The sequence below is a fragment of the Genypterus blacodes genome, unplaced genomic scaffold, assembly GCF_046128005.1.
Source record: "Genypterus blacodes isolate CSIRO-AG114 ecotype Tasmania unplaced genomic scaffold, CSIRO-AGI_Gbla_v1 ptg000033l_1, whole genome shotgun sequence".
In the NCBI taxonomy this organism is placed as follows: Eukaryota; Metazoa; Chordata; class Actinopteri; order Ophidiiformes; family Ophidiidae; genus Genypterus; species Genypterus blacodes.
Window position 1 is genome coordinate 2,425,219 of NW_027466846.1, and position 19,307 is coordinate 2,444,525.

A 19,307-nucleotide genomic window follows, 5' to 3' on the forward strand; every position below is an offset into this window, starting at 1 on the left:
GTCAGCTTTTAAGTGGCTTACACTATGCCCTTTGCTCTGCTGTCTTTGTAGAAAGTTCCTGCTCTGTTCCTCCAGCAACCTCCAACACCAATCCAAGCCAAGATTGGCACATCTGTATCAGCATCTGTCCAACAGCCTCCACTCCCAGCGGCAAGACCAGAGGAAGCTGAGGTATGTCTAGTTATCATCATCATCTTTTTTGTCCATTGATGTGAAGATTTTCAGCCTCACATGTTGGTTACAACATCCCAATAACTACAATATATTACACAACAATACATTTCATAACATACATATATATACATACATACATATATATACATATACATAATCAACCAAAAAAGGGCATAGAAGCAGATGCGTTGCCGCAGTTTGTGTTTTAAGTTAAGGTTTAGCCTCGGTGGTGAAAATCCCAATATGTTGTAACAACTAAATTGATGCTTTGAGTATGGAAAATGTCATGGCTGGTGTGGTAGGATGGTTTTAAGAGTTTAGTAGGGTTATTTATTATTCCTCTACTTCCATCAACAGGCTGATCCTCAATTAGGATTAGTGAAAGGCAATAGCAGACATAACAGGAGCTCACAAAGACCAGATCCTTGGTCTTGGCTAACATTTACTGTCCTTGCACTATCTGGGTGTGGGAAAGGGAAAGCCATTGGAGAGGACAGATTCCTCTGCACAGAGGGCTGAGGGTGACATATAGTGGAGAGCAAATCCTAGCTTGGTCTTGGTGTATTCAACCCAAAAGGAGTGTATGGTATAAAGGAACTGTGAATAGATTTTAGATGTTACAAAAAACGTGCTCTTTATCGTTTCTCAGGGGGATAGCATGGAGGAGGGACAGGTAAGAATTGTTCGAGTTGAAGAAGATGTGCTCAAGAAATCTGGAGCCACACTGATGACTGTGGAGAAGTCTTCACCTGAACAGAGACAGTCCTGGATGCTTGGCAGGACTGAGGTAAGGAGGCAATGACACCATATACTGAATCTGCCATGGTGAAGCTCTTGTACCTTAAACCAATACACCAGCAATCGAGTTTGTTCATAAATTATGTGGGGCCAATTGAAGAAAGAGCTTTAAGAGAATATGTGGTGTTTCTTTCTCAAAATGGTTTCCTGATCGTCCAGGGGTTCATCACAAGCAAATGGACCAGGTGTTAATTCTCACCGTGACTGAATTCACGAGAAGTTAGTGTAAATGGATTAGACCATCGGAGACTTCAAAGTCTTGACAAAAATTACAGCTATAAACACGAAGAGTGTAAAAGTGAACAGTGAGAATGCAGCTCAATCTTCCAGACTTATTTTTGCCTCCACCCTCGTCTTTCCATGTCAGCAGCCGGAGCATCTTGGCGTGCTCGATGCTGGAAAGAAAAGAGAGAGGGAGAAACAGTCATTGGAAGAAGGTGGAGGAGGTGTTCTATGGTGGCTCTGGGACGCTTTCCTGGGCGTTTCTCCAGAGGTAAAGAAGATCCAGAGCCGCTGTCGAAAAACCCAGAATCCTTGTTTTTTTCTCTCTCTTCAATCTTGTGGTCACCTCTCCTTCCTCTTGGACTTCACAAAATATCTTTGACAGAGCATTTACATTTAAGCCACTTGAATGCGTGGTGGGCCCATAAAGCAAGGTCTGTGTCAGGGGGTCATAAAACACATCAGAATTGGAGTTACATACTCTATATAACAGGAATTTTGTAATGACATTTGAAAAAAAGAATACCCTAAACAACATTAAACAAATAAATAAAAAATGATGGTTGATTAATAAGTTTTGTGGAAGTTAAGTTCCAGAAGCTAAGTTAGCACGTTAACATATGCTTACACTTGCAAAATGTTAGCATGCAGGAGAGGTCAAATTTCAGAGTTTACATCAATTCATGATCATTTCAATTTAAGTATGGTGTTCAAATGATGTTTCAAAGTTATTGCATGTGTATAATCAAAGTTGTAATGTACATGTAAACATATTGAGTGAATTGTACAAAATAATTCATTCAAAATAGGCCAACATAGTGATTACATACCTGTTGGTTGCCAACTGTGTTTGACTTTCACCTAACTCTGTCCAATCCTGTTGGGTTTTATGAGACCATGTGGTTTAAATGTTAAAGTAACATTGCCACTGAAATTAAGAGAGGCCATCCAATATTGTCCTTTGTTTTTGAATTGCTTCATTACCAATACAGAACAGTGCTATAATGAAGCCCATTATAGTAAAATCTTAAAAGCTAAAAGGACACAAGAGATGGTTTGATTTGTTATGATTTCATCAATGGACCCACCTGCAGCTCCAAGCATGTTTAAAGGTTTCTAATCACTATTTCATTAAGTTCTTACACGTCATTCGCCACCTGGGTCACTCTGCTCTCAATTTCTCTGCTGGTACAGAGTTCCTCCACCTTCATCACCTCATCATCCCCTACTGCTTCTACCTTCTCCCTTTTAAAAAATTCTATAAACTCTTGAATATTTTTGATGAATCACTCTCTTTTCTGATGACATTCTTTCTACTCCTACCATCTGTGTCTGCGTCATCTGTGTCTGGACATTTTCTTCTTCTTAGAGGGCATTATGGATCAATATTTGCAATGAAAACACATCCATTGTCCATTATGTAACACCAATAGATGTTCCTCTTTCAGTCAGTTTCATTTTGTTATGAGGTTTCTAAGTAATGTGTTTATATATTTGTTAAATTAATTATTTTGCTTGTTTTGATGCTGGCATTAGACACCTGATGTTGCTGTCACAGAAGAAGTGGAATTAGCCAGTGGACAAATCACTGAGCACACAGATGACCAATCTGAAGAAGACAAAAAGGTAAAACAACACCCTAAAGTATCATTGGCTCTAATTGAAACTGACATCATAATTTGTTCTACTTGATTCAAATGCCATATTACCAAATTACCAAATATTACATTGGACCATTGTTTCCTATCATACCTTGATTTCAGGTTTGAAATCTGAGTTCATCCTGGTGTTGCAGTGATGACACTTGGTGTCGTTTTCCTTTCATACAAAATTTGTAGATTAAAAAAGAAAGAAAAAGAAAGCATTTGGAATGTGTGTCCATAACACTGCGTAACACGAATCTTTAACTGAGTGTATCAGTAACTGTCTGACTCCCTATGTGTTTGACTAAATGATTAATAGAGTTAATCTAGATAACACTCGGTTGATATTCTAACCCTGCTCATGTTTCTTCAGGATGTCGCTGGTCCTTCAGTCACCACAGGAGCAAGTGCATCTGAAGTTTTTTCAAAACCCCTGGTCACGGTCAGAACCCAATCCCTGCCTGAGAGCATGGTAAACACGGCCTCCACCGAAAAAGTCCCCAAATCCGACTCTGCGTCCCAGACGAAATGTGTAGTCTCCTAGGGTTACAACTTGTAGAACTAGAACCTTTCACTTTTTCTTAAACATGAACTTCCAGCTTATTTAAGACCAAAGCCTTGAAACTCCCAGACCTCTTAAGAAGCACGCGAAGATTCCACTGCTTCTTCAAGCATCAACCTACATCAAAATTATTCTAAAGCAGACTTCCTCTACAATCAACTCCAGAATTCACAACCTCTTTTACAATGTAGCTTAAAACTCTCATTGTCTTCCAAGCTAGAAGTCAAAACATAAAATCCTTACAAAATATAGAGAATATAGAGAATTCCAAATATCCTCTAGATAGAATAAAGCCTAGAAGTTACTGCTTTGATTTTAACTTTCTAAAACAAACCTTAGAAGTCCCGGAACCAACCTGCAAATATTTATCCTCTTTTAGAACTTACCAGCCCATCAATAGCACATCAATTTGTTTCTGCAAGCAAGCCAAGAAACTCCCAACTGCCTAGAACATGACCCTAGGAAATTTCCCACTATCATAACTAAGTACATTTATTGATTGCCGGTTTTAGAACCTACGCTGGAACTTCAACAGGCTGCAGGACTTCAGACCTCTTCCAACTAAGGGCTTTAATTTTTTTCTATGCAAACAAACCAAAACATTTAACCCCTTATCGAAGCAAGCCTGGAACACAGGTTCTTTCGCACTCTTAGTGCATATCTGTTCAGTGCATTTGCATGGCAAGACTTTCAGACATTATATTGGTTTCCAAGACTGACAATTGGGTGGTTTTGCAATTGAATATTTTATTTCAGAAATTTGGATCAGAGTAGAATTGAATTACATAATGATATGTCAAATATGGAATAGTAATTTACGCTAGTCATGAGTAACAGGTCTTCCTTTAGATTTCTTTCTGTATTTACATGGATTGCTGAGCTCTCAGTGAGCAGGTTTGGCGAGAAAACCACCACAATGATCTTGCATGTGGTTAATGGCTGCTGAAAGAACACATTTTCTGCAACTAAGTGAGAAGTGACAGTTTTGATTTCTGCCAAAAGTAAAAGCAGTCTGGAATAAGCTTTTGCATGGACCTTAATTCTGATGGTTTACTGTTTTTATGAAAGACATAAATGTCTTCTTTTTTTTCAAAATGTATTAATTATTTTGTGAATCGTGTTTTATAATGTATCGTGTAGACTTGGTAGGGAATGCTATTTTACATAGGAAGTAATATATTCACTTTTGTTTGATTGTTAATTGATTTACTATCTGAGTTTATGTACCAGCTACTGTTAAAATATCCCCTTGTTTAGAGTATGCTGTTTACAGAATTGATTTAAAGAGTAATAATGCTGATCAATTACTCAATCACTGCCTGGCAGCAGGAGAGTATGGAGAAATCCTCCACACTCTTACCTCTTTTATACTGTAGAAATTACCTTTCCTAAGATTCCTATGGGCCATGAAAATGCACTGGGTTGATATTTAACAAGGCACTGTTGTCAGATGAAAACCATGAATGCTCTCCAACAAGAATTGATTAGATGGAGTCCTCTAAGAACAAAGGAAATTGTAAAACGTTTGTGCAAACCTTTGTGAGACAAGCATTCAATTCATCACTGTTCTAAACAGTCCTGCAATAGTGTTATTAAAACTAAGTAAATATGCATGGAAAGCTTTTGGAGATACAAGGTTTTCAACTGAAAGCAGAAGTTGTACGTCGTCTTACTTTACATGGCATGTGCTGTACTATACACTGTTCCACTTTTGTCTTTCCATGCTGTCAACATATGGCCTCTCACCATGTGGCCAACTGAGCACAAATCTGAATAAATCCACAACAGAGATCAACTCCTCCGTCTCTCTTTTTCTGTGTCAGGAGCTCATGAAGGGACAGAGGGGGCTTGCATGGAGGGGGAATGATGACATTCACCAAGACTGGCTGAAGACATACAGAGCACAAACACATGACATGCATACACATGCCAAGCTCTCAGGTACATGTAGTGAGAACATAGGTCAGAATCCAGCTGTCACCACAGAAACTAGCAAGGTGGACTGTGGCATTTGGCCAACAGAGACATCAACGGATCTGTTTAAATTAGGGGAAAAATCCTCACAACCACAGGTTGCATCCTGTTCAGACATATCCCAGCCTGTAGAAACAGCACCCACAGCTTCAACACTAACTACCACCAGGACACACACACACTCTCAAGTCAGTGAAGCATCAGCAGAACATGCAGTGGTTTATACCTCTGAGCCCCCGACCTCCATCACCACCTCCAGCCTCACACAAAGCACCCATCCAAGCACATTCAGACCACAGCATCAAGAGGGCAGTGAGGGCCTGCGTCCTGTAGCAGCCCCGGTAAGAAAAAAAGGCAATCACTCTAACCACCCTGGTTCTCGCAGAGTTTTCCTCCTAACCCTCTCTAACTGTGAAAGGTGAATTGGTTGCAGATTTGCGGTCTTGTTGCACACAAATACTCACTGATGGTTTGATTTAACAGTACTGCTACTCAGAGATGAATTCTCTGTTTGACCTGTCATACAGGCCTGCATGTGGGTTGCACCTTTTGGGATCTACTCACTGCCAAGCCAGGTGGCTGCTTGTTTAATTATTTCACCTTATTTGAATGCGTTTACATTGAATTTTAGAGTCAGTGTGTACAATTTTAGAAACAATTTGTTTTGTAGATATTTTAAAGGGAACAGAATAATCTGGTCTGATGTTTCCTGCTCTAAGAGGACACTGTTCACCCTATTCAATAATTAAAGAAAGTCCTTTAATGGTGTTACAAGGCCAAATGCAGAGAGGAGTAGAATAAATGATTGCATATACTTAGGCCGGTCTTTAGGAGGTTCATGTTTCCTTCTTGCTCCATGGATGAGCTTCATCTTTAAAGATAAATAACAAATAACTTTTTTTTTTTGCATGTCCTTGTTCACAGCCCAGGTGCATGAACCCATTCATTGCAAGTCACACTATGGGATGGAGAATCTCAGTCACACATCTTTAGTATGAATGACTTATCTTTATATTCAGTCTAGCTGTGTTGACACCTGTTGTTCACCTTCTATTGAATTTGCATCAGATCCCAGTGTTTTCTTTGAACATGTATGTATAGCACAGGAACATTGGCTCTCTATTGCATTATGGCTTTTCAATAAGTGTGTATTCAGCTTTAAAAAAAGAATTCATTCATTCACTCAGGAGGTAGAGCAGAAAGAAAAGAGTGAATACTCAAGCCACAGGCAAAAATGAATGGGAGATGAATGAAAGATAAGATGACGTGTATAACGTGTAAAACAGTTCAAGGAGGAACTAAGCCAGTGTGTGTGGTTTGTTTACCGCTTACTCAGCAGTAACCCAGCCTCTTGTCTCGGCTCCACCCCTGTAGCCTTGGCCTCTATTGTTTCTCTGTGTCTCTCTATCACTCGCTCTCCCTTTGTGATAATGACTCGCTGTCACTGGAGCCACTCCAGGAAGTGTTTTCTGACACAGGTGGGTGGAGCAGTATGGGACAGGAGAGAGACCGGCTGAGAGGGAAAGAAAGGGAATCTATGTAGGATAACTAAGTACATTTACAGGTCAGAATATCAGGTGAACTGAATACTGGAAGTTCAAACTTATCAGGTGGTGTCAGCTTAAACTTCCATTTAGCACAGGACCAGGTTCAACTTGCACTCTGGAGGAAGGAGGCTTAGCTGGATGTGTTGTCTTGATGTCCCAGGCTCCAGGGGAGCCTCAACAGCCGGCTGAGTCCCAAGTTGGGCCCTGCCCCAGTGAAGGTCTCCTCCATGTCTGCCTGGAGAAGGCCGCTCAGTTGGAGCTGCGGCTGCAGGAAGCCCAGCGCAGCCTGGGAGCAACCAAAGCAGCCGGGGAAACCAAAACAACCATTCAGAACAGTGTGGAGAAGCAACTCCTCACCTGTCAGGTAGGAGACACTCATCAGGACAACGCTGGCTTGGAGGTTTTTAAAGTGATACATATAAATAAGTTTTTGTTGTTGTAGTATTGTGGAGATACATGACAGGTGACATACTGTATGAGCAGGTCAGTATGGAACACTGTGCCTAAACACATGAACGAGCCACAGGGATCCATACAGATCCATTCCAACGCCTGCAGACCTGGGCTCTGCAACTTCCGATTGCTTCACTATGACTTTAAGTAACAAATACAGGACATTATATTGTTGTCTACCTATAAATGTTTCCACAAGAAGCCGCTGAGAAATATTTAGGCACACTTAAAAACCTACAGAAATGATAAGCAAAGTGATAACCAAAGAACACACAAACAAACTTTAACCGTCAAAAATATAGCTGCTTGCCTTTTACCTGATAGCAGCAAAAGTTTTGGATGAAGTATTTTAGGACCATTATCATGTCATCATATGCACTGAGGAGTTAGTTATCAGCTATCTTTATCTAATTTTCCTGTGTTTCTGTTGGATCATTGGTCAGGTCATGTGACTTTGCACAATGTAGTTTCACAAGCAACAGATGTCTCCTTTAATCCTTCCCTGGTTATCCCTGCTTATCGTACCTCTTGCCACACTCATCACTGTGTGCCCTATGTTGTCATTGCTGTGAGACAGTGATATATATTTTTCCATAGAAGCATCTTGTGTGACATAAGAAAACAAGGAGACATATAAACAGACAAACAGACTTTGAGATAGATGGCTTATTTATACTTGTCATTGAAGTTTATCGTTATGTTGCCTGAGCTTACAACCCTGTTACTGTATTCATAGAAAACTGAGAGTATGACATTGTTGTGTGAGAAATCACATCCTTGTTGTTGTGTGTTGAACCATGGGTGGGGAAAGTCCAAGTGATTTTTGACATCGTTCCCTGGTGGATATACTAATTCAACTTCCTTATTGACCTAACATAAAGGAGTGTGTGTGCAACTGTGAAGCCATTATGAGAGTCTGTGTAGTTCATGAACATCAAGTATAATCCTCTCCTGTTTTGAGGCATCTTTAAAATATTATATTATTATTCAGCATTGCTCATGGCCGACTTTGCCATTTTGCAGGAGTCTTAGTCCACAGGTTGGCTGGTGAGTTGGGCGCACAGTGAGGAAGACTGTGCAAACATGATGCCAACATGCAGCTGCTGCTATTTGCATTGAGGGCGCATTAACGGTTTAAACCATCAATGCCACAGACTGAACCCGCCTGACTGTACAAACAAATTTGTCTTGAAATTCATAAAGCCACACGACGAGATTAGCAAACAAGGCTTGATTGATAAGTCCTGCGAGATCTCTTTCCAACCCACTGCTGGTGCCAACAATGCTGGTGTGATTTCCTTTTTTTCGTAATTTCAAAAAAAATTCCAAAAATGTGATTTTTTTCAGTTTTAATCCTGTAGCCCACATCAGAAGACAAAATTCTGAAAATGATGCTTAATTTTCACCAAGCTTTTTCTCTCCATTGACAAATATCAGGGAGGGGTCGGGGAGAAACAGCAGTTGAAGGTTTAGTACAGTTTAGAGTAGTGTAACTGCCAGTTGCTCAACATCCTCATACTGTACTTTATCATGGTGCTTGAGTCAATGTACTTGGTTTCTTTCCACCTCAGGTCAAGCCAGTGTGTATCTTTTTAGTCATACTATTTGGTATTGACATGTGATATTTGATGATCTTACAAGCTTCCTTATCATGTTTAGTTTGAAGCATTTTCCACCAGTATTTAGTCAGGGACGACCTCAGGGGTGAAACATGAGCCTCCATTAATTTTTCACAGGTTAAACATGGCCCACGGTGTCGTGCAATATTTGAATGGAGGCTTTGTGTGCCAACTATCTGATGGTATTCTGTCTCCTATTCAGACATGATAGATATTCGGTCAATTCACATAAACACGTTCATGACCTATATGTACCTTTTAAACTCATTTAGCCACTGTGCTGCTTTGTTCACTGACCTCAGAATCAAACCAAATCCATTTTTGCTCGTTTTGCACACAACGGAGTTACAAGAGAGACGAGCCTGAACTGAACCCTCTGGAGTCTAAACCCAATTTTCCTTGAATTTGTTTTTTGTCTGTACTTACTCGTTGTTGTTTAAAGTTGTTTAAAGTTAGTTGTTGAAATCTTGACAATCTGGAAGCCAGTTAGCCTAAATAAAGGCAAAAAATATATCTAACTACAGAAAGGTGTGTAACATGGAGCTATGGAACATAACTGGTCTAATTTTGGAAAACCTGTAAAGACATGGATGGAAACAAATTATAATAATGATTAAATCGGTAAATAATGGATTATGGCAGTGGTTCCCAAACTTTTTCTTTCTTTCTCAAAAATGTATCAGCATAAGCCTTCTTGTAGATTATCTCTCTAAATGTAAGTATTACCAGAATTCTTTGACCCCTGGGCGACTACAGTAAACGCACCAAAAATGTATCAAAATATCAAAGTTCAACATTATTTAAACATTAATTGAGGAGATGAAGACAAATATTGTTCCAAGGCAGGTTGACTTTTACGCTAAGGGGATTATTATTATTATTATTATTATTATTATTATTATAACTGTGATTAAAGAATTGAATTCAAATTTAAATGAGTACAACATAGTTTAACTATTATATGAACACTCACTGTTTGTGGATGGATATGAATAAACAATATCCACAATGTTTATTTGATATCTGTTACTGTTAAGCACACATATAATACCTTTGATTACAGTTTAAGATATAACTAGGTAGCTTTCAAATACAACTTAACACAGGCATTGGAAAATATGGGCTTTCTCTTATTGTCAGAAATAGGACAAACTCATTAATTATGGCAGTGACTCAACTGAGGGTTGGGGCCACTGTTGGAAAAAATAAAAAGATTTCAGAATAATATTGTGAAAAAGTTAGTTTTCTAAGGATAAAGTCTTTATATTTGATTGTGTCCTGTGTATTTTGCATGTAGGAGATGATGTTGGAGATAGAGCAGAAGGTGTGTGGCCTGTCAGTGCTCGGTCAGGCCACTGAGCAGCAGCAGCAGGAGGGACTGGGAGCAGTGGGTGGCCAGCAGAAGGCGACAGAGCTCCTCTCCTCCAAGCTGATGCTCCTCAAAGCCAACCTGCTCTCCTTCCAGCAGCTGCTGCAGGAGAGCCAGGAAGAGGAGGAGAAGACAATCCCCCCCACACAGGTACACTCTTCATCATGTAGATACATGTAGATTTAACTCGATATCAGCTTAAGGTAATAGGCACTGATTTATTTTAACTTAAAAGATCACGTGATGAAATTGACAACGATGGCAAAACATGTTGTTTCTCCTCCCCCTGTCCCTTTTCCCCCCATTTCTCATTTAGGCATTACCTCAGGCTGAGTGCCACCTAAAAGCAAAGCTAAAGCGCAGTGCCAGTGTTCAAGAGATGTTTTCTTCACCCAGGAACAAACTGCTGAGGCAGAGCAGCCTGCAGCAGCAGAAGGTCTTGTTTATGTAACAGTAACTTGTGTCAATTTCAGAGGAATACTTTGGGTGTGGCAGACATTGTTGCTGTGTAGACAATTGTTGTTGTTTGAATGGGTTGGAGGGTTATGTCTGCCCTCTGCTGGACGTGTGGTGAGACCGCATCAGTGTCTCCTCCACATAAAGCTCTGGTATATATTTTGTCTAGATAGATATATACATATGGAGAGAGAGACAGATAGATAGATAGATAGATAGATAGATAGATAGATAGAAGTTAACTTAGACGCTGGACTCAGATGTTTGTCTATGCTCCGATTAAGGCAAGAAAAAAGAAAGTAAAATGGAGTAGGACTTAAAATGAATACTGAATACTCCAGCACAACCACACTGATCCATGCCAAATTCAATCTAATTATGGTGTTTACGAGACGTTTTAAAAAAATGTGTTGCCTTTATTAGAGTATCATTGGAAATTTATTTCATTTGGATCCCCGAGGGGAAATGACATTTCCTCACTCAGTTGTTATTTTACATGCATCACTTATACACGGGTACACACAACATGCAGAGACCCACACCCCACACAGTCCGTGTACAAGTAGATGATGGTGGAGAGATGCAGAGTGAGGATGGTTGCCCCTTGCAAGCGCCCAGGAGCAATTTGGGGGTTAAGGTGCCTTGCTCAAGGGCTCACCTCGGCAGTGGCCCAGGAGATGTGCTGGCATCCCTCCAGCTACCAGCCATCTTCCATAGTTTTGGTCTTTGTGGGATTCGAACCAGACCCTCCAGCTTCCAGCCAAGTCCACTCCAGACTGAGCCACTGTTCAGTAGTCCAAATAATGACCAGTCCTACTCATTATTCTTTATCTCTATTGATATGTGAGGAGTATCTTTTCCGGCTGTATTGATCAGTGATCTGCAGCTGTACATAATAAACTGCTGGTGTTCCTGTGCAGGAGTTGGAGCAGGAGCTTAGTGAGCAGAGAGGACTGACCCAGGCCATCGCCAGGCAGGGCAGCAGAGCTCGACTTCACAGCCTCGAGGTGGACCAGTGCCAGCCATCGCCATGGTAACTAGATCTACGCCAATGTAAAGCAGCATTTATTTGAGATGTTTTAAACACAATGTAATCATGCTTAATTTCCAGTTTTACTTTCATCCTAAAGAAAATTAGAAAAACAGAAATTGTATCAGTGATATTTTATGAGCTCATTGAGTGTAAAATAGGAACAAAAGCAACTACAGACAAATGGAGTGCAGCGAAGGAGAGAGAGGCAAGAAGAGAATGTTCCAGCAACTCAAATGGTAATGAAATGTAGTGTTCAAGTATCTAATTAAATATACTTCAGATAAAAACAAAAGAGTGGGCTAATGGAGAAGAAAGAAAGAAAGAAAGAAAGAAAGAAAGAAAGAAAGAAAGAAAGAAGGAAGGAAGGATGAAGGAAAGAAAGAAAGAAAGAAAGAAAGAAAGAAAGAAAGAAAGAAAGAAAGAAAGAAAGAAAGAAGGAAGGAAGGAAAGAAAGAAAGAAAGAAAGAAAGAAAGAAAGAAAACTAACTAACTAACTAAATAAATAAAAGGAAAGGAGGGGGAGATATTGAATTTAAAGAATAAAAGAACGAGATATGGAGGTAAGGAAGAATGGAAGTGGGTAACAAAGGAACAACAAAGGGAAAAAGAAAGAATTATTAATTTACACACGTTTCTCTCCTTGTAGGCGGCCTCCTGCTGGGGCTGATGTGGACTCTCCTCATGAGTGGGACCTCCTCCATAGTGGACTGGTGGCCCTGGAAGAGAAGTCTCTACGTCCTACGTCTGAGGTACACGCCCCTCATCCAGACCGGCTAAAGGCATGATTATCACTCCTCTCTCCCAAAAAATAGTGGTGGTGCTCCTGTCAGGATGCTTGATTATCACCTCCTCTGAGCATACGCCACTTTGTTCGTCTTTGTTGTGATGAGAACTCCCACTGAGCCGAGCCTGATGAGAGTTGTATGCGACTCAGAGCTTTTTCGAACCCCCCCCGCCCAACCTCTCTCTTTCTCTCTGAAGGTGGCAGACTCATCTCTCAGGTGTAGTGATGGAACAGCAGGACGTATGATTGACACACAAACCCTCAACGAGCTGCAAAGCCACATCAGCCATTTGACAGAGCTGGGACACACGGCTGCAGCACATCTTGGTCAGGTGAGGGAGCATCTTCTATCAGAGTATAGAGAAAAAAAGCGGGCACAAGGCCTCTGGATAGTTCAGGTTGTTGGTTGAGTTCTGCAAGATTATACACTGTAAAAACATCACAATATCCCCTTCGTAAAACAAGCCAGATATTCTATAATGTGGTAATAATTGCTAGGGTTAAGTCAAAAACAATTTGCTAATACGGTAAAAGAAATTCTGCTTTAATAATCTTCCTTCATAAAGTCAATTAGTTGTTTGTGTTGAACATTGACCTCAGCATGGTCTAGGCTGCAGATGATTGCTCTGTATGTGAAAGGCTGTAGCAGTTTTGGGTTCTCACTGATTTGTCTGTCTGTCTGTCTGTCTGTCTGTCTGTCTGTAGGGAGAGTTGGACAGTGCTCTGGGTGGAGTTGACTTCACCTGTGAGGAGCTGAGGAGCAAGCCTGAGGTGCAGCAGCACTATGAGCGGCTGATTCAAAGCCTAGAGGAACTCCTTGTTCTGGGCTCTGAACGCCTCGCACTGAGACCCAACACGGAGCTCCACAGCAGGGCTCAACTTCAGCACCAACTCTGCTCTCATAAGGTGGAACAGACTGACCAAATACATTTATAAAAATGTATAAATGTATGAATATATATTGTCAAATTTTATACAATTAGGGGTCTATACAAATCTGTGGTTGTGTAGTTGCACATGCAGATTGTTTTCGAACAGTTATAGAGTCCAAAAATACTAAAATATATGACTTATCATCACTATGTTTTCTATTGTCAGAAATTCTTCCAGTTTCTGGCAAATCATTTTCAGAACGTACAATACCTGATCAAGGGAGTCCCAGAGAGCGCCCCCCAGAGGTGGGAGGACATAATGATGAACCTGCAGGTTGAGGTGGCTCAACTGCAACAGCACGGACTGGAGAAATGCACAAACATGCAAGCAATCCTACAGGTACAAGGTGTATTGTTTTATATATTATATATAAATTGTAAAGTGAGAGTGAGGTAATGGATAGCAAAATTCACACATAAATATATAACACCGGTTTAAAATACCGGATAAAAATAATGAGCGATGGTTTAGCAACATTTATTTTTATCTCTGTCATCTTGTGGCTTCTGTCTCAGTTGTGGTCTCAGTGGGAGGAGGACAGCATCTGGTCCAACACACTACTGAGCAAATTGCAGTCATCACTTCCCAAGACGCATGAGGGAAAGATGGTGGAATTCTCCATCTACAAGGTCATTTATTATTAATACATGCTGTATGTTCCTTCTGACTGTCTGGGGAATGTTTTGTATTTTCCAATAAAGACAGGCAGTGTATTTTTATAGTGTTCCATTCTGCTAACTTTGGATTGCTTGCTCTGCCCATGCTGTTCTTTGTGCATGGCACTCAAAACCTGATTGGTTCAATTGAATACTAGCCAATTGGTTGTTTTCTGTTGAGGCACATGATGTTCTCCATGTTCTTGATGTGAGTTATTAGATCTCCAACTAGAATTCATTCATTTGGTTCAAACTTCCTACGATGCTTTGCCATGGAATTGGAAATGTTTTTCAGATGTTTCAGCTGTCTGAAATGCAGTGATATTTCTCAGTTAAACGTTTTCGATATGTTTTCAAAATTTTTGACTGTAACTAACTTTATAATTAACTTTTTTTTTGAGTAACAATTTCTTTTAGATTATTTTCTAAACATCAGTTACCATTTCAAATCGTGTTCTCCCATACATTTTCTTCCTTAAGAATTTTCCTGGGGAGCTATGGAATTCATTGCTAGAATTCTTCAATACTTTGATTTGAGAATGATTTTGATAAAGCAGATATTCTGAATACTGTCTCAAATCAAGTCATAGATTTGTTATGAAAAATATAAATTGTATTGAATTGAATTGTTAGCTTTATACCTTGATTTGAGAATTTTGTAGAATCAAATCTAGAGGGATCATTTGAGAGTCAACTTGTTTCATCTTCAAAAACATTTCAGAATCAAGTGATATTTTATTAACCAGGTTTTAACTTGACCTTCTCCTACTACTGCAACAGGAAGTGGTTGGGGTTTTGGAGGGAAAGAAGGCGCGGTTCAGCAGAATGCTGGAGGCGGGGCTACGATTGCAGAAGGCTGGCTGTAGAGGAGTGGGCACAGCCAGTCGGGAGCTTGAGGCTTACTGGAGATCCCTGCAAAGAAGGGCGGGCCAGAAATGCGTCGACATGGACAAGACCAAGAGGCTGTGGAGCAGGTGACACCAGGCTTATCATAATTTTCTGCTGTTGCTATCATTATATGCAATCAAAAGGAATATACACCTAGGGGTGAAAATAGACGGAGGAGAGAAGAACGGTAAAGAATCATTGCCGGTAGTAGAACTGGCAAAAAACTTCTGACCTATGAAAGGGGGGCGCGAAAGAAAACGTTTGGGAACCACTGCTCTACACTATTCTTAGAGTGTACAATACTATTTCCTTTTCTTAATATCATTTTCATTCAATTTTTTCTTCCTTACACACATAGCACATGGAAGGGTGCGTTTGATTTAACCATACCTCCAATTTCTTTCTCGACCAAACCATACACTTTATTGATGTAATTTGCACAGGGCTAGGAGGGATAATTAATGATTCCACCAAAAATACCAGACATTTTTGTAGACGACTGGCACGTTACCTGCATATCTGTGATTTGTTGTTTCATACCTAGTTTAAGAAAAACATTTTGAAGTAACTGACCTTTTTTGAGGAATTCCATTTAACACATACATTAGCAGGTGGCAAAAAACAGAGCGATGTGGGAGAATGTAGTGGTGGACCACTGCCCAGGAATTAAAAGACAAAGACTTGTCAACTCTTCAAATGTTGATAATTTTTAAAAATCTTCTTCTAATATAAAACAGAACATATTGTCAAGATATAGAATTAAAAAGTTGTGTGTGTGTTTCAAAATGATGCTGTGGTAGTAATACCAGCAATCAACTTTCCCTGAGGTTCCCCATTTTTCAATTAAAAGAACATAAATAGGGGTTGTTCTAATTTCCTCACCACACAAGTGCTTTAGCTTGCACTACATCCCGTTGCTTTAGAACAGAGGTGGCTGCTGTCCCATATGCCGTACACCCATAACCATAATCAGTTGCAGATCTAATGATTACCTTGTATAATTAATATCCCCAGTCAGATGCTACCAGACATTGTTGACTTTCTCACACTTTGTAATTGTCTTCTCTACATGTACCTTCCATGTCATTCTTTCCTTCTCCTTCCTTCCTTTCAATGGTCTTGTAATATAGCCTGAGGTCCTGCTGTGATGTTTAAACTTACTGAAATTTTCCGACCACAGTAACCAAAATAAGTACCAAATAGTACATTTTTGTTCTTCTGCGTGTTGAAGATATGAAACAAACAGGAGGCCGCAAACACATCGGAATGTTAAGTTTTCTTAACATAATTTTAGTCATCAGAAACGTTCAAAGTACCCTTTCCATTTCTATATATATATATATATATATATATTTATATTATTATTGATCATTATATTTAACAAAAAACGGCTGCTGATGTAGGAAAACCCTTCATTTTTAAATCAGTACTGAGTCATCTGGTACTGATGAGCACAAAGCTTGCTGCCTCCCAAGTCCTGTGACATGGCTATGGCTTCTTCTCCTTCAATTCTGCATATGATTCCTTATTTTCATCCCTGACGTTCTGTATGAGTTCAGTCTTAGCATGATGGGGGAATCCGCGAAATGCAGCCAAATAATTTCCCCCACAATTACACCATTTAACTTGTCACTCTGGAAGCGCATCTCCTTGGAATGTCAGCAACACCGGGATTTCTTGCCTTTTTCTGGTAGGATTCTTCTCCATGTGTATAGTTTGAATCACTCTTCCTTTCACTGACAGACTGATTACGCATACCACAATTCCCACTTTGGCTTCTCAAAATGTCTCAAAATGATGGGTGGCTGCAGCAGACTGCCAGTCTGAGCCTGTTTGATTCATGTGAAATTCTGTTCCATTATCAGCAATCGATCCCTGGCTACCTAAAACACCAAGTGCAGATCTTCACCAGAAAAAAAGCAAGAAGATAATGTATCAAAATCATTTTATTACTGGACTATTACTGTTCAAGTAGACTTATCAATCTATAATACATTTGTTTATTATTTAGCTTCACAACTATACTCGGTACAAAGGATATGAAACATTCCTCTTCATTTCTTTCTGCATTTCACTAAGCTATATTGACAGTCAGTTTCGTAATAGTTAAGTCTGAGAAGAAAGACACACTTTATTTTATCACACTTTGTTCCACATTCAAATACATGAAATTTACAATTCATGCAGTTTATACATAGATGCCTTCCAATGTTTCACACAAGGCAAACCACACGCATCTGCCTACACACACACAAACACACATGCACCAGAAGGGGCATGTGGTATGTATAGAAAACCATATGATCCTATTTATTTTAGTGTGTACAAAGCTGTGACAGGGAGTCTGGACATACCACGAAAAGAGACACTTGTATATCAGGAAGTTGTTGAAGAAGAATAGAATGCAGCTGGATGCAACCGATGGAGATAACGATTAATTCGCAGACTCTGCCTCTGCCTAGATCTCCAAGTGCATCGATGATGTCATTCCGAAGGACACTGTCAGGGGTTTCCCCAACCAGAAACACTGGGTAAATGGCGAAGTTCGTGCTAAGCTCTTGGCAGGTTGTCCTCAGAGCATGCGCCGACCAGCTTGGGGGTTTATTCACCTCTATCTTCAACCTCTCCCTGAACCTGTCTATAGTTCCCACCAGCTTCGAACAGACCACTATTGTCCCTGTACCCAAAAAAACCCTCCATTACTTGCCTGAATGACTACTGCCCTGTAGCACTGACATCCACCATCATGGAGTGCTTCGAACAGCTAGTCAGAACCCACATCTGCTACTCCCTCCTTGACACCCTGGACCCCCATCAATTCGCCTACTGGCGTAACAGATCCACCGGCGACGCAATCGCCCTGACTGTGCATACCGCCCTCTCTCACCTGGATACAGTGGACACATACCTGAGGATGCTGTTTGTAGACTACAGCTCAGCATTCAACACATTGTGCCTGCCAAGCTAGTCCCCAAGCTCAGGATCCTGGGTCTTTACAACTCCCTGTGCAACTGGATTCTGGACTTCTTGACGGGCAGGCCCCTAGTGTTGAGAATGGGTAACATCACCTCCTCCAAACTGACCCTTTGCACTGGAGCCCCCCAAGGCTGCTTACTCAGTCCCCTTCTATACACCCTTTTTACACATGCTTGTGTGGCCACATAAAACTAGCTGATGACGCCACCATCCTGAGCCTCATCTCCAACAACGATAAGACCGCCTACAGAGAGGAGGTCAGTGCTTTGGCCACCGGGTGCCAGGAAAACAACCTCTCCCTCAACGTCGGCAAAACGAAGGAGATGATTGGGAACTACAGGAAACAGCAGGAGGGGCACGCCCACATTCTCATCAATGGGGCTGAGGTGGAGAGAGTTCCTCATTTAAAATCCCTCGTTGTGCACATCAGTGACAATCTCACCTGGACTGGACATTCTGTCACAGCGGTGAAAACTGCCCAGAAGCACTGTACTTCCTGACGAGACTCAAGAAGTTTGGCATGTCTACAAAAACTCTCACCAACTTCTACAGGTACACCGTCGAGAGCCGGCTGAATTACTGCGTGGTATGGCAACTCCAGAGGGTGGTAAAGACAGCAGAGCAGATCATTGGCTCCAACCACCTCCCTGTGCAAGGCATCTACCACACACAATGCCTTAGAAAAGCACGGAAAATCACCAAAGACCTCAGCCACCCCTCACATGGACTGTCCAACCTCCATCCATCTGGTAGACGCTGCCGGAGCATCCGGGCTTAGACTACCAGACTCAAAAACAGCTTCTACCAGGCCAAGCCATCCGGCTCCTGAACCAGTGACTTTTCACCGTGCACTGTGTTCCATCGGCACGCGTGTCACTTTAGATTTATTAATTAGTTATATTCTGTTTTTTTATATATATTTTTATTCTGTTGGATATAGACTGGTCTGCACTTTATTCCATTTTCTCTTATACTAAGTAGTTTGTACAAGCTTTTTGATTGCACTAAATTCAGTTCAATTTCAATATGCTGCTGTTGTTCACGTCACAAAGAATTTCAATGTTCAGTATGACCTGTGTATTACCGTGTACATGACAAATAAACTAGAACCTTGAAATTTGAAGAGGTTATCCATCACTATGCTTATATCAAGTCAATCAGAACTAGACACGTTTAGAACGGCGTGTCACTTTTTTACATTTGTATTGCCAAATACAGGA

At 40.6% G+C, this 19,307-nt stretch overlaps 2 protein-coding genes across 5 annotated transcripts in view; both read left to right on the forward strand.

Moving 5' to 3' along the window:
- syne2b (spectrin repeat containing, nuclear envelope 2b) overlaps window positions 1–5,194 on the forward strand; it is a 71,494-nt gene extending 66,300 nt beyond the window's left edge. Inside the window, exons 72-76 of one of the 3 annotated variants that reach the window (XM_076146717.1) lie at window positions 52–171; window positions 824–961; window positions 1,340–1,465; window positions 2,731–2,820; window positions 3,211–5,194. In XM_076146717.1, coding sequence (XP_076002832.1) covers window positions 52–171; window positions 824–961; window positions 1,340–1,465; window positions 2,731–2,820; window positions 3,211–3,381 — 645 coding nt within the window. In that variant the 3' untranslated portion in view covers window positions 3,382–5,194. The remainder of the gene's footprint in view (window positions 1–51; window positions 172–823; window positions 962–1,339; window positions 1,466–2,730; window positions 2,821–3,210) is intronic. The other 2 variants (XM_076146718.1, XM_076146719.1) reach the window with 2 other exon arrangements.
- A 1,667-nt stretch (window positions 5,195–6,861) lies between these two features.
- Window positions 6,862–19,307, forward strand: part of LOC142995604 (nesprin-2-like) — a 61,693-nt gene continuing 49,247 nt past the window's right edge. For both annotated transcript variants that reach the window (XM_076146720.1, XM_076146722.1), the window contains exons 1-10: window positions 6,862–7,284; window positions 10,290–10,511; window positions 10,678–10,797; window positions 11,738–11,850; window positions 12,497–12,599; window positions 12,832–12,966; window positions 13,340–13,540; window positions 13,733–13,906; window positions 14,083–14,196; window positions 15,004–15,197. In XM_076146720.1, the coding sequence (XP_076002835.1) occupies window positions 7,072–7,284; window positions 10,290–10,511; window positions 10,678–10,797; window positions 11,738–11,850; window positions 12,497–12,599; window positions 12,832–12,966; window positions 13,340–13,540; window positions 13,733–13,906; window positions 14,083–14,196; window positions 15,004–15,197 (1,589 nt within the window). In that variant the 5' untranslated portion in view covers window positions 6,862–7,071. The remainder of the gene's footprint in view (window positions 7,285–10,289; window positions 10,512–10,677; window positions 10,798–11,737; window positions 11,851–12,496; window positions 12,600–12,831; window positions 12,967–13,339; window positions 13,541–13,732; window positions 13,907–14,082; window positions 14,197–15,003; window positions 15,198–19,307) is intronic.